At 42.6% G+C, this 24,423-nt stretch overlaps 1 protein-coding gene across 2 annotated transcripts in view; it reads left to right on the top strand.

Moving 5' to 3' along the window:
* The first annotated feature begins 4,495 nt into the window (after nt 1-4,495).
* Nucleotides 4,496-24,423, top strand: part of LOC149449438 (baculoviral IAP repeat-containing protein 1e-like) — a 64,267-nt gene continuing 44,339 nt past the window's right edge. For both annotated transcript variants that reach the window (XM_089693202.1, XM_089693203.1), the window contains exons 1-3: nt 4,496-4,551; nt 14,662-15,258; nt 20,237-20,336. In XM_089693202.1, coding sequence (XP_089549328.1) covers nt 14,670-15,258; nt 20,237-20,336 — 689 coding nt within the window. In that variant the 5' untranslated portion in view covers nt 4,496-4,551; nt 14,662-14,669. The remainder of the gene's footprint in view (nt 4,552-14,661; nt 15,259-20,236; nt 20,337-24,423) is intronic.

Raw genomic sequence — 24,423 nt, 5'->3', positions numbered from 1 at the left:
GTAGAGCCAAACTGGAGCTGGAAGTGTAGTCAGAGTAATAACCAGGGTCAGCAATGAGCAGGTGATGAGGTACCGGAACATCAGACAGGGACAAGGTCAGGAGGAAGCCAGGATCAGAAACCAATGAACAGAAGCATAAACAGAATCCAAGAGCAGGTCAATGGTAAGCCGGGTCAGTAACGGATAACACATAGGATACATGTCAGCACTGACAGAGAGTAAGAGCTTCCTTTAAATAGTCCGTCTGGTGCCAGAAACTGTGGGCACACTGCCGTGTGCGTGCCCCCGTGTGAACGCATTCCTTAGCGCATGCACGAACCTATGCTCATTTTTATTATCAATGCAGCTGTGCTCATTTCTATGTGCGATGTTGCACGCATGTGCATTTCTATGCACTAGTTGCCGTACAGGAATTCCCTTACATTGCCCCCCCTTCCCCCTAGGGGCAGCCTCCGGATGCCAACCATAGTCCATTGTTTAGGATGAAGGCGGAGGTAAGTCTGCACCAACCGTGGACAGTGAACGTTCGATGAAGGTTCCCAAGAATTATCTTCTGGGCCATAGCCTTTCCATTTATTGTGAAACTGAGTCTGACCCCCTCTTTTCCTGCAATCTAGGATGGCTTCAACCTTATATTTTTCATTTCCTTCAACAAGCAGTGGAGCTGGAGCCTCTGGTTCCTGATCAGGAAATGGGTTTGAAACAGTCAGTTTTAATAAAACATGAAACACAGGATGAATTCTTAAGCTCTTAGGCAGAGTTAACTCAAAAGCTATTGCATTCTCCTCTTTACAGGAAAAGGATATATCTTGGTCCTAAGTTCTTTGAGGGGCAGGCCAACTTTAAGTTAGCAGTGGATAGCCATACCTTATCTCCAGGTTCTAGATCCAGCTTACCCCTCTTCTTCTTATCAAAAAAACTTTTATTGTTTGCTTGAGATTTAGCAATGGCTTCTTGCAGGAATTCAGGAATTGGTTATTGTTCCTCCAAAATTCCAGGCGATCCTGCACAGCTGGTACCAAAGGTTCTCAAGGCAAATCTGGCAGAAAGGAAGGATGATATCCATAATTCGCAAAGAATGGTGTCTGTTTAGTGGTGGAATGCACCGAGTTATTATAAGCAGATTCTGCCAAAGAAAGAAGAGATGCCCAATCTTCTTGTGCAAATGAAGAAAAACAACACAAGTACTGTTCTAGGGTCTGGTTTGTCCTCTCCATCTGACCATTAGTTTGTGGATGGTATGCTGAAGACAGAAAATGTTCAATGTCCATCACTTAACATAACGACCTCCAGAACCTGGAACCTGAACTGTACCCCACGGTCAGAAATTATGTTACCGGGGACACCATGTAGGCGTACTACCTCCCTGATGAAGGCAGATGCAGTCTCTGCAGCAGGAGTTCCTTTAAGGGCACAAAGTGGGTCATCTTGGACAAATGATCCACCACCACAAAGATGGTAGTAAATCCTTCTGATAGGGGTACTCCACAATAAAGTCCATGGAAATCATGCTCCATAATTCGTTAGGTACAGGAAGCTGCTCTAACAGACCCCAATTCTTAGTTCTATCAGTTTTATTTTGTAAACATACCGTGCATGATTTAACACAGTCCCTGCAATCTTGCATCAGGTCTGGCCACCAAAATGAGCGAAGAATTAAGTGTGAAGTCTTATGAACTCCAAAATGACCTGCCTGAGGATGATCGTGACACATGTAAAGAATTGCTGTCTGAAATTGCTCTGGAACAAAGATCTGCTCATCATGGAAATAGAGGCCCTCCTTGAGTTGGAGACAAAGTTCCTGAGGTGGAAGATGATCCAGAACTGCTGTCTTTATCTGAGATACGAGATCAGCTTGTAAAAACAAGAAGTTCTGAGCAGGTAGAATTGTGTCAGGTTCAGGAGCCACCCCAATATCTTGAAACATACAAGAAAGGGCACCAGGCTTCCCATTCTTTGACCCAGGCCGATACGTAATATGGAAATTAAACCTAGAGAAGAAAAGTGCCCATCTGGCTTGGCGGGGTCTTAGACGTTTATCTACCCTTAAGTATTCAAGGTTCTTATGATCTGTGAACACAAGAACAGGATGTGCTGCTCCCTCCAGCAGGTAACGCCATTCCTCCAAAGCTGGGTTTAATGGAAAGTAGCTCCCGATTGCCTACATCCTAGTTCCTCTCCGGAGGACTTAACTTCCTAGAGAAAAAGGTGACAGAATGTAATAAGGACTTAGTTCCCTGTCGTTGAGACAGTATGGCCCCCACAGCATTCTCAGAAGCGTCCACATCCAGGACATATGGCAATGCAGTATCAGGATGTTTAAGGATGGGTGCAGATGTAAAGAGACCCTTCAGTCTTTCAAATGCAGTTTGAGCCTCTATAGTCCAGGAAAAAACTGTGCGTTGTTTTGTTTTGTCAGCTGTGTAATTGGGGAAATGATACCAGAAAAGTCTTTAATGAACTTTCTGTAAAAGTTGGAAAACCCCACAAACTGCTGCACCGCTTTCTTATCAGTATTGCAGACACCTTCTGAGGATCCATGGCGATTCCATCTGCGGAGATAATAAGTCCCAAGAACTGAATGAAAAGTCTTTCGAATTCACATTTTTCGGGTTTTGCATAAAGGCTGTGTTCTCTTAACTTAACACTCTTTTTACATGGACCCAATGGATCTCTAGTGAAGCAGAGAATATGAGAATATCATCTAAGTAGATGATGCATGTAGCATGGCAAAAAGTCTTAATCATACTTCAATGGCCTTGCAGGAATTGTTACTCGACCTTCAAGGAAACCGTAAAGCAGTGCTTCAGAATCGAGTGATTATAGATTATTTACTGCTTAAAACTAATTATGGTTGTGAACATTCAGAACGAATGTGCTGTTTCAATTTGAGTGAACATGCCACCTATATACAATCACATATACGGGCTTTACATGGGTTGGTCTCAGGAATTAAACAGGATGTTGCTAGTAATTGGTGGGACTGGTTATTTGGATGGATACCTGGACTGGGAAGTTTGAGGCAAATCATTGGTTTGATAATAGCAAGTTGTGACCTAATTGGATTATGCTATTGCATACAATGTATTCCTAATTTGTTGACAATGATACGAATCAGTATAGGTAAATGGCATGAAGGCCAAATATATTATTTGTCATGTTGTGAAAAAAGGAAGGTTGTGAAACGGTTAATAGTTAACTAACCTTTTGCATTGTGGTTATTAACCAACTTTTATTTTCATAAACAATGTTCTCTGGGGATTGGAATGTTTTAATCTATATAAGTGTCTTCGGCCTTGAAATTTGCAGAATTTATTATCCTGTTTGCTATATTTCTATTATTATTATTATTATACAGTATTTATAAAGCGCCAATAGTTCACTCAGCGCTGTACATTACAAAGGGGGACAGAACATGTGACAGAACAATACCAATACAATGCAAAACATGAGGGGATCGAGGGTGAGTTATTGTAACATCTACAGTATAATGTATTCTGATTGGTGCTTTATGGATACCGCCCAAAATATTGAGTGTTATCTCCATATTTAAACACAAGTACAATATTAAAAAACTTTGAATTCTGTGTTTCACGACTCAGTGTCTGAATTGCATTGTTCCCAAAGTGCTTTGTATCTGGCATGGTTGGACAGAAGGTGTCAGCATAAAATTGAGTTATCCTAACAGAGGTTCAATTCATAAAGGTTAAAGCGAAACTTTACCAATAACAGCTTGATAAAAAAATATTGTTCTTTAGCAAGGAACATACAGTACATTCCACTTGAATAATTATGCTACCAAAATAAGTGTTTGCTTTAAATTGCCTCCAGCATTGTTCCTGTTTCCTTGTGCTGGATGCTGCTATTTTGATGAGTCCCAGAGCCCCTGAGCATCAGTAAGTCTTTAGGCTGCCAGCACATTGGCCTCTCCATTTTTTTTAGCAGAGTGGCAAAAAATAGACTGCAACTGAGCATGTGCAGAGCAGGGTGCGACAGTGTATCACTGGATTTTTAAACTGTATAGGCAGTTGTTTTTAATGTTTTACATAGCTCTACCTGCAAAAGTGGCCAGCCTGACATGATCTTGCAGGACTTAAACACAGGGTGAGATTTGCAGCCATATGACCGTAGTTTTAAAATTGCTTTGGCTGAAAATAGATTTCACTTTTTTGACAATAAAGGTCCTTATACTTGGTAAGTTGTCTGTATATGTGGCCTACTGATTTCATAGAGAACCTTTTTCACTTTCTCCTTCCTGTAAGTCTGCAAACAAGACAAACATTCCACTCTTTCGCAATCCAAAGTCAGATATAAAAGACAAAGTTTGTAGCTAATATTTGTAGCTAAGCATTTTTTCTTTAGTTTCCTCCCTGAAGGTTTGCTTCCCTTATCTTGTAGAGGCATCGACTGAAAGCAAAAAAACATACTGCATAGTTTGAGGAAACATGCGTGGTGGATTATATTTCCCTTTTCACGTGATATTCTCATGAGTCATTACTGTCTGCAATAGAAGCAACATCTGTAGCCTGGGAGAACAAAACCTGTTTAAAGGTACACCTTTGTGTATTTTCAGTGAGTACATATTTTAGGATTTAGTTATGTTTTTCATGATTTAATGTAACTATTTAAATGTGACAATTATTGTGATAATTATTTAAATGTGACTTTCTCAATGATCCAGTACTTTGTGGCAGTGTTTTGTACAGAGTTATGTAGGACCAAGTGATTTCTCATGTAAAGAAAACAAACAGAGGGTGCACCGGCCTACTGTATTACCTTAAAAAACATTTAGTAAAGGAATAAATATGGGTATTGTACTCACAAATGACAATAATGTCAAAAGCACATCATAAAGAACACTAGTGTCCAATCCACACTATGTGACTGTCCGCAATGGAAACCCTGGACTTCCAACAGGCTAACGCGTTTCAAGGACTTCCCTCTTCCTCAGAGCCAACAAACAAAATGCCTGTACCCTCTCTTATATACTCTCTAATGGCTTATTCAGATGATGCATGTGGGCCATCACTGACTCGCCCAGACGCAGAGATAAGCGTCACATGAGCTGTTCTTCCAAACGACATAAATATAAAAACAACCACCCAATAAACAATACCATGGCTTGTTCTAAATATTTGATGAATAGTAAAAAAGACCACACAATATCATAAAATGCAATAAAAGATACATAAAGGAACATAGAAAGTTTGTCTCATAGTATATTATACTTGATTCCATTCTATTATAATGTATAGTATATACAGTAAGTCCATCTATCTGCACCTGCAGATGATGCTATTACAAATAGTGATAATTGATGACAAATAGTATATGTTGGGTAGAAGGAAGAGAGCATAGCTCTCATATAGATATGTATATACAAAGGAGACTGACAGAATGTCTGGACTTACATCTCCTGCACAAATATAGCAGTGTCAACATCATAGTTCTGTGTATGTGGGGATGGCATGCCCAAGGACGTACTGGCCGCTGGGTCTAAGATGCACTCTGCACTCTCCAATGCATCAGGCCGGTGCGCCCTCTATTTGTTTTCTTTACATCCCGTGCATTTGGACTTCCCCGTTCCTTTGAGGGTAGCAAGGAGTGCACATTCCAGGACATCCGAGATGTTGTTATAGCCTATGTTGAGCCCATCCCCAAGCGCAGGAACATTTGGGTTTGCTGTTTAAGTGATTTCTCATTTAGCAGGCTGTGAAATCAGCAACCACAGGGCGCAGTCACATGGGTGGCCAGAGGGCAGTAAAAATAGTTGGTTGAGCTGTGGTTTGCCCCTCTCCCTGCCCACCTGCCAAGCTAAATTCCACTATTGCAGCCAGGTAAGGCTGTATCCATGCCTGGCAGCAATGCTTTGCTTCTTGGCAGTTTTAATTCGCCTTGCAGAGTTTGATAGTCAACCCCTTGGGATTAAAAAATATAAATCATTCAGGCATCCGGATTGCCTCTTGAGAACTGCGGCTGTACTGCCCTTTGGAGAGCAATCCACTGTGCCTGTGTGAAAACCTCATTGGGACTCGTTTACTCTTGGTAAAGTTGGGGCTGTAGTAGGGAGCAAGAGCTGCATAAGCCGATGTTTCCTCTGTAGTGCTGGCTGCTGTCCCATGCGGAGTGATACCAACTGCACTCCACCTATTATCCCGGCCAGTGGTCTCCAGAGAGGTGCCAGCAGCAGGTAATAAAAGATCTTCAGGTCAGTGTGAAGCAATACACTGAGCAAAATAGTATAAGGCTGCTTTCACACTGATGTGCTGCGGTTTACCCACACTGTGGGTGCAATGCAGTGTACCTGCAGCTTTCCTGTGGGTTGGATTCAGTGGATCTGAATGCAGGAGTTTTGGTACACTTTCAGAAAGTGCACCACACCTGCTGGATATAATATAAGTCTATGGCAAAAGGCAGCTAACCTAGGAAAGTCACAGATGCACCCATGGTGCAGGTAAACTGCAGCACATCAGTGTGAAAGCAGCCTTATAGGGGACTCAGAACAGTAAGGATTAATTTACAATTACAGTTTGGGGGGTGGTAGCTGCAGTGGCCAGGGGTGTACACATGTTGCAGCCACAGCAGGAGTTATTTGCCCTGCCATGATTGGGTGTAGCACCTGCCAAGCATGACCAATTCTGCAAGTGCCCTGCAGTACAGCAATTAATGGGTTAAAGCAGGCAGTGTTGTGTTGCTTTCTCACCAACTGCTTTATCCACTTGGACCCCGCAGAAGCATGTAGTTGTGGGGCACTTGCAGAGTGGTCCATTTACTTGAATGGGTTGCGATTGGCAGGCGGTGGCACCCACCAAAAACATCAGGGGTTTATCTCCTGCTGTGGCATGTGTACAACTTTGGCTGCTGCCTCAGCAGCTAAAGGAGGGTAGGCATTGGGGTGGTAAAACCGCAACTCAACTGCAGGGTTTTACCCCCCAACTTTATGCGCCCTAAGGGTTCCACTGCCAAAGGGCTCATTCACAAGTGCAACAGGCACTACTGCTCCTCTGAAAAGCTATTCAAGTTTGTTTGACAGGTGGTGAGGAGGCAATATTTTGCCTCCTCACTATCCAATTTAAACCCATGATTGTCGTGCAATGCATGTGATTGCAACACGATTGTACGGCAATTAGAGGTTTCAATCAGGTGTAAGGAGGCAACACTGTGCCATGTGATCTTTGACTTCTCCCATGTTGTTCAGGTAGATCTCCACCTCTTTAAGGTTGCCTACCAGTGCTTTAAAGCAGAACTCCATATACATTTTGTTTTGTCCCATGCAGTGGGGCTGTGCCCACACTGCATGGGTTAACTGTTCATTTTGTCCAGGGAGCCCCCGAAAGGCTATGCTTACCCTGTCCTTCGAACCTACCAAAAACCGAGCTCCCCCACGTCCAGCGGTGGACTGTTCGTGCCGTCCTCACGCCCAGAACTGGTCTATGGGAGTGAGGACATCAGGAATAGTCCATTCACAAGACCACTAGTGTGCTGGAGGGCAGAAGCGACAGTGACCGGTTCTGCACTCCGAGGATCGCAGATTAGGTAAGTATATCTTTGCTCTTATCACCCCAGACACAAACCGCTCATGCAGTGTGGGCACAGCCTCACTGCATGGTACACATTTTTTTTGCCTGGAATTTCCGCTTTAAAGTATTTAAAATGTAGCTGCAGTGTCATACTAGCTGAAGTCTAATACATACCTCCCAACCCTGGAACCTAAGAAAGAGGGATACTTAAGGATGTAGAAGACATGAGGTATGCACAGTCCTTGTACACACAGATTACTGCTAAATTATTATGCTTTTATTGGGATTCTCCCAAACACACGTATCCCTAAAGGACGCTTAAAGTAAAATTAAAGACAGTTTATTTTATTTTATTTTAAATGCAGGGACAGTTATAACCTCTGTCAGTTTCCTTTTGCCTCTCCACTCTATCCAAAACTAATTACACACAGAGATCTAGCTGTTTGCCTGAGCCTATCCTAAGGTTACTTTTACACTGATCTGCGTTTTTTGCGTGTTTGTGGTGCATGGACTAAAAAACTGCACCAAAAACACAACGCAGGTGCATTTTTGATGCATTTTCTATTGATTTCAATGAGGAGGGACGTTTTTGGTGAGTTTTTACCGTACCAAACCTGCACCAAAAATGCACCCAGCAGGACTTTGAAAAATGCAGCGGACCCGCAACACATCAGTGTGAAGCGTTCAATAGGAATTAATGGTCACGCGTTTTTATTCCGCATTTTTTAACGCAAAAGTGGAAAAAAAACGGATCAGTGTGAAAACAACCAAAGGGCCCATTCACATGGGTGGACTCTGCCAAGCAGATCCGCCTGCTCAGCGGGGGGTTCTGTCCACTGATCCCTGCTGAGCAGGCGGATGAAAGGTCCGTGTCCGCTTGCTTATGCAGAGTGAATACAGGCTGCTGCTCTCTATGGGGCGGTTGGATGTAAACGGACTGCCTATCCATTTACATCCAACTGTCATGTGACCCGATCTGCTAGATGGATGGGGAATGGATCCCCCATCCGTCTTTTTTTTTAGCAAATCATATTGAATCCACGCGGGTGTAAGCAGACACATGTCCATTTACATCCGCCTCACCATAGAGAACAACGGAGGGTCTGAAAAATGGACAGGCGGCCCCAATCGGTCCGCCCGTGTGAAAGGGGCCTTAACCTCTTCGAGCCGGTGCCTCCTGGACCTTTAAGGGCTTTCTGACACCGGGAGGTGGGGGTGTGGTTTACGGTCATGTGACTACCGTGATTGGCTGTCATGGTGGTCACATGATCAAAAAAGGTCCCAATTGCATGTTCGAACCCTTTCCATGGAACGCTGACACATGTGCTGGGAGTGTGCGGGGCGCACGCTCTCAGCACGTTTGTTTACAAATGGTAAACAAATGTGCGGCCGCTGGGCGTCAAGGCCCAGCTGCCGAGAGGCCATATATTTGCGCACGCTCGGCATTAAAAGGTAAAGAAGAATTTCATTGAAATAGTTCTAAAATACGTGTCAACGATCAACTTTTGAGAACATAAACACTTTGAGAAGGACTATATAACACACACCATAGAATGCAGGGGTCTATGTAAAATACTACTCAGGATAGTAAGTATAGCTGTCAGGAATTAGCAATGTACAACATAGTGCGCAATATGTAGCATTTATGAGCATGTATCACAGGGCCCCTTACATTGCTGATTGGTGGGAGGTAAAAATGCTGCAACATTAGTAGAAGTTAGAACCTCTCAGTTGTGGTGTGGGAATAAATAATGCCCCAGAGTCAATGGGGTAAAAAATTGCTTGATGTTGAAGGTAGGTGCTAGGTAATGATGGCCTGATGTAAGTATGAGGAAAAAATTGTCCAGCGTTGGTGATCAATAGACAGAAATCCCCACATTAGGTATCAATGGGAGATAAAAATGCCTGGTATAACGGGGAAGAATAAATGCACAGTGTCAGTAAGCAGTAGGAAGGAACATATCTGGTGGTCAGTGGGTGAAAAACTGCCTGCCCTCAATGTCCATGAGAGGAACAATGCCTTGGCATCAGTGGAAGGAAAAATACCCAGCATTGGTCATCAGTGGGAGAAAAGAAAAAAAATTGCATCAGAAGGAGGAAGAAAACGCCTGGCATTGGTGGTTATTGGGAGAAATCAATGGCCTAGTGTCAGTGGGAGCAGAAAAATACTGGTGTCGGGTGGCTAGTGGGAGCAAAAATGTCCTGTGTCGGAAAGCAGGGAGGTAAAATAGCTGTGTTTAAGGGTCAGTGAGAGGAAGAAATGCTCAGTGTTGGTGGTCAGTGGGACAAAAAACATGCTTGCTGTCAATGTCCATGGGAGGAAGATTGCCTTGACTCCGAAGGTCAGTGTGGGAAAAAAGGCATTGGTATCAGTGGGGGAAGAAAAATGCATTAGTGTTAGAGGGGTGAAACAAAAGAAAAATATGCAGATAATGTGTAGTTGTGAGCGCACTAAAAAGCTGCTAGGCACTCAGGTAACCAAAAAAACCTCAAACAGACAAATTTAAATATAGTGCAGCGCTAAAATATATCAGAGACAAAAGTGACAATTGTTGTATAAATTAGTTCGTAGCCGGTGTCAAACATGAATCCTTATTCCAACCGGAAACTGGTGTTTGTGCAGTCAGAAGTGATAAGAATGCGCACTCACCAGAGCGCATAATCAAATGCACATTTGTATATAAATATCCTGAAGTCACTAAGGATCATCAAGGTCTGGTCAGGAATGGAGATGAATCTCTCACTGAATACGCCTGGATCTTGTAACCTCTGGTGTGTGATGACGAAGTAACTGGGGACCCTTTAGGGATGGACAGGTCAGCTCACCGGGTGTATGGGAATCCTTACTGTGAGTCCTCCTTGATAGCCTGTGACAGGCTTAATGCGCTTTTGTTCACTAATAGGAACATTTATTGCATAGTATGAGGAATGGTGGGTATCTCTCAGCCAGCTCCACGTCTTATATCCTCCTGGGATCTCTCTCTCATGCAGCTGAGTAGGGATATAAGACGTGGTGCTGGCTGAGAGATACCCAATATATGTTCCCATTAGTGAACAAAAGCGCATTAAGCCTGTCACAGGCTATCAAGGAGGACTCGCAGTAAGGATTCCCATACACCTGGTGAGCTGACCTGTCCATCCCTAAAAGGTCCCCGGTTACTTCGTCATCACACATCAGAGGTTACAAGATCCAGGCGTATTCAGTGAGCGATTCATCTCCATTCCTGACCAGACCTTGATGATTCTTAGTGACTTCAGGATATTTATATACAAATGCACATTTGATTATGTGCTCTGGTGAGTGCGCATTCTTATCACTTCTGACTGCACAAACACCAGTTTCCGGTTGGAATAAGGATTCATGCTTTTTGACACTGGCTACGAACTAATTTATACAACAATTGTCACTTTTGTCTCTGATATATTTTAGCGGTGCACTATATTTAAAAGAAAAATATACATTAGCATCAGTGGAGGAAAAAGAAACATTGTAAGTCAGTGGTGGGTGGGCAAGAAGACACTGGTGGTCATTGTTAGTAGGGGGAAGATATTGGTGGTCTGTGGGGGTAAAAAAAACTGCTGTCTAACTTTGCACTGTAGAAAGTATCCCACACTGCTGCCCTTCTGTTGCTTGAACTAGGCACCTACTGCCAGAAAAGAGGTTACTTTGCTGGTCACATGTCTGTTTACATCTGCCTCCCCATAGAGAACAATTGATGGTTCAGTCGGGTCTGCCTGAAAAATAGACAGGTGGATCTGGTCGGTCCACCTATGTGAAAGGGGCCTAAGGGTAAAAAAGCTTTCAGCCTGTAAAACCAGTGTAAGCTGTTGACCAGGCATCAGCTCTCAGAATTCATGTGACCTGTCACCACTTCAGCTGAAGTGTCAGGCATAGGGGAAATGCAACAATATTTACAGTACTTACTGTCTGTTTACTATGCAGATTCAAATCTCAGGGCAAACAGCCAAGTTCCAAGTTAACGTACATACATGTTTATATATTTATTGCTTTACGTACCAACTGGTTTGTATTTCTGTAAAACCAGTCTTGTGATGTACACACATCTGTCACATTGCCAGAGAGGTGATACAAAAAGCTTCTGAGATTCCTGGATCAGTAAATCAGCAATTCAGCTTTCTTTGTTACATTCAGTCTCCTCATTGCACAGTGAATCCGCATAATCATCCAGCTGAAGCATGGTTTTAGGCTAGATTCTTACTAGAGATGATTCTAGAAAATGATCCATGGTGGTTTGATTTTCAGAGTGCAGATGATAAGCATCTTCCAGGTGTTCTGGAGGCAATCTTGCCATGATTGCTAATTAGGAGACCTTGCATTTTCATGTGAGGTCCCCTTTAATAACTAGTAGTAGTGTGAGTATTGCCATAACATCTGAACAAAGTTTCCAAATCTATTGTTAGGTAAAAAGGTGTATTTATTTTAACTATACTGTATATCATCTGGAGTTCCACTTTAGCCCCAATCTTTACTGGCTCTTTTTAAAAGGCTTTTCCATTATAATGGCTCAAAAATTCAACAAATGCTTCAGTTGTGCTCTTGCTCCAAAGGCTATAGAGGCAGTACTGTTCATCCCTTTGTTATTACTGCATAGATGAGTTTACTAAACTGAAAACCTATTCAATCCCTTATTTATGTCCTCCCTGGTAAATGTTGCAGTATAACAGTGGAGTTAAAGTAATGGTTCCTTTGTGACCACCTTTAACCGTTTCTTTCACAAATTACCCTGCTGTTTTTTAAATTGGATTTTATTTATTAATTCTTAAACCACTTGTACAATGCAGAAACAAAGTGCAAAGGCAAAAAACAGAGACAGCCAATAATTGGCCTGTTATGTTACGAAATATAATAAATATACGTGGGGTGGGAGACGGAGACAGAAAATCTCTCTAAATCTTTGTAGAAAGGTTTTACTGGTACAACACCCCTAATTGGAAATGCAGTAAATATAACCCTAACAAGAAAAAGCTAATGGGGTTTTAAAGGTACCAAACCATATAGAAAAATATCTATATATAAAAAATGGGAAACAAAAATAGAAAATAATTTACCACCTTTTATTAAGTTAGAAAGCCACCGTAATAGTGGATCATGACAATCGGAAACATAGAGGGTCATAAAACAATCCAAATGAACAGAACTACAATTGGTAGCCTAATTACAGCACATGTTGTTACTGATACTTTAGATGTAAGAGTAGCATCATAAGTGTCAGTTTACATATTGGTTAGTTGCTCCAGCCTTGAGATATAAAATGATACTTTGTTAACATAATCCAACACGTTTCACGGGACAAAGCCCACTTCCTCAGGGAGATAAAGCATTGGTTCCTACAATAAAGCAAGACTAGACCCAAAAACACATTATGGAATTAAGAAAGACAGTAAAAATAAAAGGCTTAATAATATTTACCAGTTGACGATATTGATGACCTCCCAAATGGCCAGTGCAATGTATGTAGGACATAACAATCACGCCTGGATGAAAAAGAAGGCTTCCAGCAAGTGATATGGAGTAACTGCCAGTCAAATGGAACTGTGAATCCACTTATGGGGAGTTGAAATATAATTCTAAAGAATTACAGAATACAATGGTCAGTGATGACCCCCATTAATCCCAACTACACCCCTACTCCCCATATTGATCAATTAATCAGAACACTTTGTCTCCCTGAGAAAGCGGGCTTTGTCCTGTGAAATGTGTTGGAATATATCAACAAAGCATCATTTCATATCTCAAGGCTGGAGCAACTAACCAATATGTAAACTGACACTTATGATGCTACTCTTACATCTAAAGTATCAGTAACAACATGTACTGTAATTAGATAAACATTCTTAGATGTAGACGTTTTTATTGTAAGAGATTGTCTGAAAATAGTATTCAAGGCAAGTGACAATTTAAATTACTAAGATTATGATGAAGGGTCTATGTCAATGTGTATTAAAATATACTTAAAATGTTATTAAACCCAAGACCCTGCATGCACTATATCTGCTCTCCCACAGTACACAGAACATGGAAATGCAATTATTTTAGTTAATGCCTTTTCTCATCAGCAGTATTTAGCAGTCTTGTGACTTCTATCAGTGTCTGGCAGAGCACTGGTTAATCTTGTTGAGGAGTGTTCGTTCTCCTCTGACTGTCCTATGGGGCTGCATGACCCCTGACCCTCTGTCTGGACAGAGCTTATCAGCCCTGTGCCGATCACATGCACCCCGCAAAAAAAAAAACTCTCTAGCAACACACGCCAAACAGCATGTGCAGTCTTGCCACTGCTGCTCTGTATTATGGTAGATAGACTGGGGACTGTGGAAGAAGGGAAGGATCAGAGAAGACAGGATTAAGCAGTACACAATGCAGTGGCTTAACCCCAATGATTCCACAGTGAGTATAACAAGCATGTTTTACTGCATATACAGACTGATTTTACTGTTGTGGGTTTAGTAACACATTAAAGAGACCCTGTCACCAGACCAATAATTTCAACAAAGACATACCCATACGATTATATATACATATGATGTATTTTAAGCATGTTTACCTGTAAAAATTTTCTTTGTGTAGACCCCCAAAAGTGCTGAGACTACTGGGAGCAGAGCAGGAAAAAGAGAAAGGAAATCTCTAACGGACACAGATGAGAACACATTTTTTTGAAGAGCAAGGAAGGGTTAGACCTCCTGACAATGTTTTATTGCCATCTGTGCCTTCGTATCCTGGTGACAACCATTTCTTGTCCTGGTGTCACATGGACAGGATTTAAGTAAAAGTTCCCTAATGAAAATACACAGAGAATCAAAAACTCTTCCTTTCTCTATCCAAAAATAAACTGGAAAAAAGCTGGCCATACATGGCTTGAATTTCAAGCTGTTGGTGGCCCTACTGGCACTCATAAGCTTGACAAACTTTGAGTGAAAATTTGAAGGAGGCACTTGGAAATTTGTAGGCTGAACAGTGATCACATACTATTTTAGCGTGAATGGGGGAATCAAGTGTTTTCTTCCGCTTGAAAGAGATAAATATTACTGTATATGGCTAGTCTTTAATGAAGAATAACTCAGATCCAAAAACCTTCAATAGTATTGGCTGTTGCTTAACTTGCTTTTGTTAAAATTAATTTAGGTACGAAAATGGCTTCTGGAGACCATAATGATGGCAACGAAGCGAAATTGAATATGACTAATCAACTTCACCCAATAAAGTCTATAATTAATTCAGTTTTTAATTTCAACTGGGAAAAATTTACCACTGATTTTGAAGAACAATATGATGACATACGTAAGCAGCTGGAAGAAAGTAAAAAAACAGAAATGAGGTGTGAAGCCAGGAGATTAAAATCATTCCAAGCTTTAGGAGATTATGCTTTTGAGACGTTTTCATGGTGGTCTCCAGCAGAAATGGCCAGTGCTGGGTTATATCATACTGGAGTTAGTAATAGTCTTCAGTGCTTTTGCTGTAGGGTTGTTATCAACAAAAGACCTTTGGCATACCCACCAAAGACACTGCATGTTATAGAAAGCCCAGACTGCCGTTTCATGAAAGGAGAAGATGTTGGTGACATTTCTATGTTCGAGGTTCGTGTTCAGCACCCAGATCTTGACCATGTGACTCTAGGAGCTTACACAACCGAGGAAGCCCGGTACAAGTCCTTCACAAACTGGCCTTCCTATGCCACGATTCAAACAGATCATCTTGCCAGTGCTGGATTCTTCTTTACTGGTAAGTAAATGATGCACTGATGACAAGTGTTTGTTAAAATATTAATAAATAGTGATATTAAACCCTCAGTTTTTCTAAGCATTTCAGCAACTGATTGAACCACTTACTGAATGTGCTATGTTATTTTTTATCTTTAATCCTTGCCCATGTTCTAGTTTAAGTTGGTGCAATGATCACTGCCCCAGGTTTTCTGTGTCAAGGTGGCTCCTTTTACTAGCATCATCCTAAGTTGTGTTTCCCTACACTGTGTGCATCAATAGAAAAATACAGCCCTGTAACCTAGGATGGCACGACACACTCCTGCTCCTCCCCCCTCCCCAACTCTCTTCTCCAAGCTAACAGACTGACTGAAGACTGCACTGTCCACTGTTAACTTATTACTGTGAAGACTAGAAGTTCAGGGAAGCAGCACTCAGACAGCAGAAGCCAGCAGCATTGAAAGCTATAAACTGCTAGTGCTGGGGTAAGAATTTTAACAAACAGTTTACTGGGTAATGCTTATTTTACTGTGCTCAGTGAATTTAAGTAAAATATGGGTTTTATACAACTTTATTCATGGGCTTTGTATAGCTAGGAAAACTCTGCTGGTTTGGCTTTTCTAGATCACTCTCCTTCTTGCTGGACAAAGGTGAAGATTAACTGCCCAATGAGGAGGTTGCATGCACAGAAATGAAAGAGGAAGATAAATTGCTTAATCGGAAACTACGTGTGTCGCCTGTCCTGCTGTGCAGTGTAGGAAATGTAAATCACAAGACTGGCTAACTACAATGAGAAATCCTATTAGCTGACAAACATATTTTTTCAATAAATTCTTTATTTAAATGCATTTAATAAATACAAAAAAAGTGAAAATTATCATCATTGTACATTGATTGCAACCCAGATAGTAGTTACCGGAGAGTATATAATATTGTGTGATGTAATAAAGGTGACAGAAGCATTTCTATAATAATACAAATATAAAACAAACATCATTTTTCACATTTTAAAATTCACAGTTAGCTATTTTGACTAAAAGTTAGACTCCAGCCTTACTTTCAGACTTGCACAGTTGTACAAGCTCCTCACCTGTACTGAAATGGCTTAACCTAATCAAGCCTTTTCACAGTGTGCATTAGAAGCTACAACAAGTCAGATAGTGCTCACTCCATTTCCTGGCTGAAGACATCCAGCATCATCTAACTCTTTCCTCCTCAGTCTGACTGTCTCTGGCTCATGTTGATATCTGCATAACCTCCCCCAGGAGCCAGGCCACTGCTTATATTAGGGTGGAGGGCTTTTGCGTGTAGTACTAAGGCAGGCTGCAGTGAGCTTTTAAGGAAGTTATGTACCACACCTTGCTGGCCCTGCCCATTAGCCATGATTTGCCTGCACTGTATAGAGATGCACAGAAACCCAGTTGCTAGACCACTGGGTCTGAAATAAGATATAGCAAATGAAAGAGCTTAAATGTATTTAGCATATTGGTGATGAAGAAAAGAAGGAACCAGAGAAGGCAAATTAAGCTGATTAAACCTCATCTTTAAAGTTGCTTTCAGTCATGTTACTTGAGCTCCTACAATATAAAAGGCATCTTCACAGTAATTGTTTTGACAAATCTCAATGGCTGTTAAATCTGAACAGGCCAGATTTTAAAGACACAAAACAATACAGGGTATAATAGTACAGTGGGGTAAAAAAAGTATTTGGTCAGCCACCAATTGTGCAAGTTCTCCCACTTAAAAAGATGAGAGAGGCCTGTAATTGGCATCATAGGTACACCTCAACTATGAGAGACAAAATGAGAAAAAAAATCCAGACAATCACATTGGCTGATTTGGAAAGAATTTATTTGCAAATTATGGTGGAAAATAAGTATTTGGTCACCTACAAACAAGCAAGATTTCTGGCTCTCACAGACCTGTACCTTCTTCTTTAAGAGGCTCCTCTGTCCTGCACTCATTACCTGTATCAATGGCACCTGTTTGAACTTGTTATCAGTATAAAAGACACCTGTCCACAACCTCAAACAGTCACACTCCAAACTCCACTATGGTGAAGACCAAAGAGCTGTCGAAGGACACCAGAAACAAAATTGTAGGTCTGCACCAGGCTGGGAAGACTGAATCTGCTATAGGCAAGCAGCTTGGTGTGAACAAATCAACTGTGGGAGCAATAATTAGAAAATGGAAGACATACAAGACCACTGATAATCTCCCTCGATCTGGGGCTCCACGCAAGATCTCACCCCGTGGGGTCAAAATGATCACAAGAACGGTGAGCAAAAATCCCAGGACCACATGGGAGGACCTAGTGAATGACCTGTAGAGAGCTGGGACCAATGTAACAAAGGCTACCATCAGTAACACACTACGCTGCCAGGGACTCAGATCCTGCAGTGCCAGACGTGTCCCCCTGCTTAAGCCAGTACATGTCCGGGCCCGTCTGAAGTTTGCTAGAGAGCATTTGGATGATCCAGAAGAGGATTGGGAGAATGTCATATGGTCAGATGAAACCAAAATAGAACTGTTTGGTAGAAACACAACTCGTCGTGTTTGGAGGAGAGAGAATGCTGAGTTGCTTCCAAAGAACACCATACCTACTGTGAAGCATGGGGGTGGCAACATCATGCTTTGGTGCTGTTTCTCCGCAAAGGGACCACGACGACTGATCCATGTACAGGACAGAATGAATGGGGCCATGTATCGTGAGATTTTGAGTGCAAACCTCCTTCCATCAGCAAGGGCATTGAAGATGAAATGTGCCTGGGCCTTCAAACATGACAATGATCCCAAACATACCGCCTGGGCAACGAAGGAGTGGCTTCGTAAGAAGCATTTCAAGGTCCTGGAGTGGCGTAGCCAGTCCCCAGATCTCAACCCCATAGAAAACCTTTGGAGGGAGCTGAAAGTCCGTGTTGCCCAGCGACAGCCCCAAAACATCACTGCTCCAGAGAAGATCTGCATGGAGGAATGGGCCAACATACCAGCAACAGTGTGTGCCAACCTTGTGAAGACTTACAGGAAACATTTGACCTCTGTCATTGCCAACAAAGGATATATAACAAAGTATTGAGATGAACTTTTGATATTGACCAAATACTTATTTTCCACCATAATTTGCAAATAAATTCTTTCCAAATCAGCCAATGTGATTGTCTGGATTTTTTTTCTCATTTTGTCTCTCACAGTTGAGGTCTACCTATGATGCCAATTACAGGCCTCTCTCATCTTTTTAAGTGTAAGAACTTGCACAATTGGTGGCTGACTAAATACTTTTTTGCCCCACTGTATCACTATTATAGTTTGGAGGCAATATGATTTTTTTCTAGTTTTGTGGATTTTTTTCTCCCTTGAATGGATATGTTGAAGTTATCTATTAGCTATTTACCTCCTATGTTCTCTTCACAAAATAATGCAGCCCAATAATTATTGATGCATCATTAAATGTAATTTTTTAAGTGGAATTCCAGGCTCCAACTGAGTGAACTTAAAATGACTCCCACCTCCCTCTCACCTGATGCGATCACGAGATCAGCTCCCAGCGGCGGCTACAGGGGAGAGTAGACAGTGCTGACAATAGATGCCTTAAGCCTATAGGTGATGCCTGGGCATTCCATCAGTTGTCGGCTCCCTCTCCTCTCCCATGAAGCCAGTCATGGGGAGACCACATAACCAGACTGGAGCACCTTAAAAATAGGCCAGTAAAAGCATCTTCCTTTTACAGGGTAGTTAGAATAGGAGTTAAAAGTGGTGGGATTCGTATTTAGGCTCAGTTACTTGGAGCCTGAATTTCCAATTTAAATGCAGGCAGTGTAAGTACCTGAATTTGACCCTCTTGAAATCCCTATAAAGCAGGGTTGTAGTTTGAAAGGAAAAAGCCTTACAAGGAGTCTGTCAGTTCATGTGCAGGCAAGAAGCATGCTGATAGGAAGGGAGAGCAGAGTGACAGCTCATCACTGTGCTACTTCTCCCTTCACTGTCCACTCACAGGCTAGGGTAGGCTCAGAAGAAGTGGTTTGACAATCCATGCGCAATCAGTCTGAGGGCATCTTGGGGCAGTAAAGATGTACCGTGTGACAGTGCTCTTTACTTAAAGTGAATATTGCAACAAAAGCAGCATTTTATTTTAAAGTTTATTGGGCTATTTATTTTTATTTTGTTATTTTTGGATTGGTTATAGCTTTAAAAATAGGTGAGTGATAAAAATGATCACAAAGTCCCCAAGTCTAAAGCTAGGTTCACATCTGTGTGAGTGGTGCTGCTGCAGGACCCGCACAAATACAGGCAGCCGCAACCACCCACACAGAGAAATGCGGGACCCGCGGGCGGGTTCCATTAATTGTAACGACATATCGCTCGCAATGGAGATCACAACCATACTGGGAACTTCGGATCCCGAGCAGGCTGCGATTTCAAAAATACTGCAGCGTGTTCCAGGGCACGGCATCCCATTCAAATGAATGGGCTCTCGCACCCGTGCAAATCGTGGCCTATGTGGCCGCACAGGTGTGAACCTGACCTAAATTAGACACCGCGAACTGAACAAGTTGAATTTGTAATTATGATTTGTACCTTGTGTGTTCTTTAGAGGCACATAGAATAAAATTGTTTTATTTTTGTTTGTATTGAATACTGCTATGCAAAAGACTGGGCTCAAATGAATTTCCAGTTTGTAAATATCGCTTATCACAATTCCTTTTTTTTTTTTTTTAAAAGGTCTATTTTGTAGGTAACATATGATAGATCTAATTTCTGAAACTATTCTGTCTGCAGAATAAATATTTCTTGGATGAATGATTATGTGTATGCATCCAGAGAAGTCTTTTGAAGTTCAAATGTGCCTTCTTTGAACCCCATTATATGAACTTACAAATTCCAACTGATTTTGCATCATGCTCTTTGCCACAGTATGATTGTATTTGTACAGCCACCTGTAATTAGTGTATTGTGTTACTATGATGGTTATTGTTATTCATTTCTTTTGCTGTGCCTTCCAGGTAGAAGAGACACAGTACAGTGTTTCAGTTGTGGAGGCTGTCTTGGCAACTGGCAGGAAAATGATGATCCCTGGAAGGAACATGCCAAGTGGTTCCCTGAGTGAGTTGGGAGCTGAACTCCAGTCTTCAGCAGTCTATATTTTTATACTTCCTCTGTGTCTTTGTACAACTTTCTGTCCCTTATATTTAACATTTATCTGAGGTTTTCTACCGAAACACCATAGACAAATAAGAGGTTATACAACCATTCTAGATCATTTTACCTTGCTCTATACTGGTCTGTGGGACAAGTCAGGTGAAGCCAGCACTTTAGTGTAGTAATGCACACTAACAGTTTAGCAGAAATCACGTCTATCTAAACTTATACAGAGAGCTTTACCTAAATATGCACAGTAGAAGGCTGTAAACCAGATTGTGTGTGACATGTATTTGCAGTCTAGATCAGTGGTCTCCAAACTGCGGCGCTTGGTTTGTCTTTATCTGGCCCTTGAGGTACTATTCTTCCCACTGACATTAAAAATGGGGCATAATTCCTGCCACTGACAGAAATGGGGCACTATTCCTCCTACTGACACCAGTGATGGGGAACTATTCCTCCCACTGCCACGATTAATGGGGCACTATTCCTCCCACTGACACCAGTGATGGGGCACTATTCCTCCTACTGACACCAGTGATGGGGAACTATTCCTCCCACTGCCACGAATGATGGGGCACTATTCCTCCCACTGACACCAGTGATGGGGCACCGCTCCTCCCACTGACACCAGTGATGGGGCACTATTCCTCCCACTGACACCAATGATGGGGCACTGTTCCTCCCACTGCCACCAATGATGGGGCACTATTCCTCCCACTGACACCAATGATGGGGCTTTGAATAAAAGGTGAGACCTCCTGCGCTTCTGCCTACTAACTATAAAAACAAACTCAATTAAGTGCAGCTGCCAACATCCAATCATATACCCATAGATCTGTACAACAAATGTAATATAAAACCTCATGTTTCTGGGTGTACTACATAGGTGTAGCAAGATGGCATCTCAAAACCGGAAGTACGTGACTGCGTTGCTGACGCGTTGCGTCACATTATCACGTGACTTCTTCAGGGCTTATCGCGTGGTTTCCTGAGCCTTGAAGAAGTCACGTGACGTGACACAATGCGTCGGAAATGCAGTGATGTACTTCCGGTTTTCAGATGCCATCTTGCTACACCCATGTAGTACATGTTCAATGCGTTTATTAAAAAATTTTTTTTTGGACTGTTTATTGCAAAACATCATTTGGACTTTGCCGAGTCCTTTTCTTCAGAGCACAGATATAGTCATTGGACTATTTTTTGCACTTTAGATAGCTTTTATGATCTCATTCAGATCAATTGGTTGGGAAATTAGTGTGATCACTAGAGTTTATTTAATTTTATCATCCTTATTAAAGTTGCTTGATCACTTTGTTTCACTCTATTGCTTGATCCCTGTGTGATCAATATATTCATGTAGGTTTACAACCCACAGGCTGCACTTATATTTATATTTGTCACTTTTTGATTGAAAGTCACTGAGTGTGTGGGGTCACTGTATATGCACAATATTTATTGTTTATGCATTATTTATTTTGTGTAAGCGCTACATCATTTTATATTACAAATGATGGGGCTTTATTCCTCCCACTGACACCAATGATGGGGCACAGTACTGCTCACTGCCACCAATGATGGGGCACTATTCCTCCCACTAACACCAGTGATGGGGCACTGTTCCTCCCACTGACACCAGTGATGGGGCACTGTTCCTCCCACTGACACCAGTGATGGGGCACTGTTCCTCCTACTGACACCAGTGATGGGGCACTGTTCCTCCCACTGACACCAGTGATGGGGCACTGTTCCTCCCACTGACACCAGTGATGGGGCACTGTTCCTCCCACTGACACCATTATGGGGCACTGTTCCTCCCACTGACACCAATGATGGGGCTTTATTCCTCCCACTGACACCAGTGATGGGGCACTGTTCCTCCCACTGACACCAGTGATGGGGCACTGTTCCTCCCACTGACACCAGTGATGGGGCACTGTTCCTCCCACTGACACCAGTGATGGGGCACTGTTCCTCCCACTGACAACAATGATGAAGCACTGTTCCTCCCACTGACACCAATGATGGGGCACTGTTCCTCCCACTGACACCAATGATGGGGCACTGTTCCTCCCACTGACACCAATGATGGGGCTTTATTCCTCCCACTGACACCAGCGATGGGACACTTTTCCTCCCACTGACACCAGCGATGGGGCACTATTCCTCCCACTGACACCAGTGATGGGGCACTATTCCTCCCACTGACACCAATGATGGGGCACAATACTGCCCACTGTCACCAATGATTGGGCACTATTCCATCCACTAACACCAATGGTGAGACACTATTTCCCTCACTGGCGCCAATGATGAGGCACTATTCCTCTGACAGACACCAACAATGGGGCATTGTTACAGACGCCAGCACATTATCTACTTCTACTGGCCACAGTCCGGCCCCTCTAAAGTCTGAAGGATAATAAACTGGCCCTTTCTTTAGAAAGTTTGGAGACCCCTGGTCTAGATTACACTGCACAGTATAAGACACTAATCTGATCTCCTCTTCTATATGCTCTATGGCTCCTGTATAACAGTTCCAGCACACCTTATCACCTAATACAATGAGGAACAGCAAGGCAATTCTACTCACTGTGAAACAATGCTTCATTTACACAACAATTTACAGCGTACTGTCAGCTGCACTAATGTTCCTTCAGCATGCAAAGGAGATGATGGAGTCTTTCATACAAATAAAACTGTCTCTGTGGAAGTTGTATGCACCACAAAGGACACAGCAGCTGTGGTTGACAATACAGGGGACATGCCTAATCCTGCAGAAGACAGTCGGTGAGTCCTCTCTGAGGAGGTGGCATCTGCAGGTGTGAAGTGTACATGCTGCAAAGCCCTTCAATGAAAATTCAAACGCATACAGTGGGGAGGGGGAGAAAATGAAAAAGTGGCACCGTTTTCCACAAAACAGTGATTCTGTAGCTAAAAATGTTTTTTATTTCTTCCCCCCCTCCCTGTGTGAAGAGGATGAGAGGGGAGCATAGATCCAGCACTGTGCACGGCTGCATCGATTCTCTCTTCCTCTTCACACAGCACTCGAGCAGAAGCAGGAGCCATTGGCTCCTTCTGCTGTCAATCAAATGCAGTGAGGAGGAAGTGGGGGGGGGGTGGTGATAAGTCTTGCTGTGTAAGTCTGTGGAGTGCAGCTCCATAGACACACAGCTCAGAAGCATGCAGACATTGTGTGCCTCCATAGCAAGCGGTTTGCTATGGGGACACACAAAGAAGGGAAAGAGTGAAGACTGCTGCCAGGGGACCCAAGAAGATGAGGATTGGGGCCGCTTTGTGCAATACCACAGAACATGTGAGTATAACATGTTTGTCATTTTAACAAAATACATTTTGTTTTACATTAGTAATACTTTTTAAAGTGGAACTCCACCCAAAAGGGGAAGTTCCGCTTTAAGGCTTTGTACCCCTCTCTCCGTTAAAGATTGGCACCTTTGGGTAGTGGGGGGAAAGGGGGGGTGCAGGTACCTATTTTGACAGGCTCCCACTTCCACTGCGATCACCTAGTCGATTGGAAAGAGACTTTCTCCCCCCCCCCCCCCCACAGTCTTCTGGGACATGTGACAGGTTCCAGAGGACTGCGAGACCATGTGCAGTGAGCACCCTGCTGTGAAGCCACAAGCTGTCACAGCCAGGTGCCCACACTTAAGATGCTGGTGCTGGGGGCACAGGATGGCCGGTGAACCCCGCTGCAGTGAGGCCAACACTGGATCATAGGACAGGTGAATGGCTGGTTTTTAAAAGTCAGCAGCTACAATTTTTGTAGCTGCTGACTTTTATTTTTTTCAACAGAGACTGGAGCTCCACTTTAAGTACATAATTAGCCAAACTTTTTTTTTCAGTTTTGGATAGAGTAGGAAATAGTTAAAACAACTCTCCCATTTTTGCTGTTTGTGTCCTGTTGGGCTTACCCTTCACTTTTCCTCCCAGGGACCCTACAGGAAGTGATAGGAAATCTCTACAAAATTAGGGGAATTCCCTTCTTAGACATTGTCACTGGAACAGGTCCCCCCAAAATGTTACCTTTGTT

The sequence above is a fragment of the Staurois parvus genome, unplaced genomic scaffold, assembly GCF_062004578.1.
Source record: "Staurois parvus isolate SC_StPar_1 unplaced genomic scaffold, SC_StPar_1.0 ptg000618l, whole genome shotgun sequence".
NCBI lineage: Eukaryota > Metazoa > Chordata > Amphibia > Anura > Ranidae > Staurois > Staurois parvus.
The sequence above is the reverse complement of the archived record's forward strand: the minus strand, read 5'-3'. Positions and strand labels throughout refer to the sequence as shown.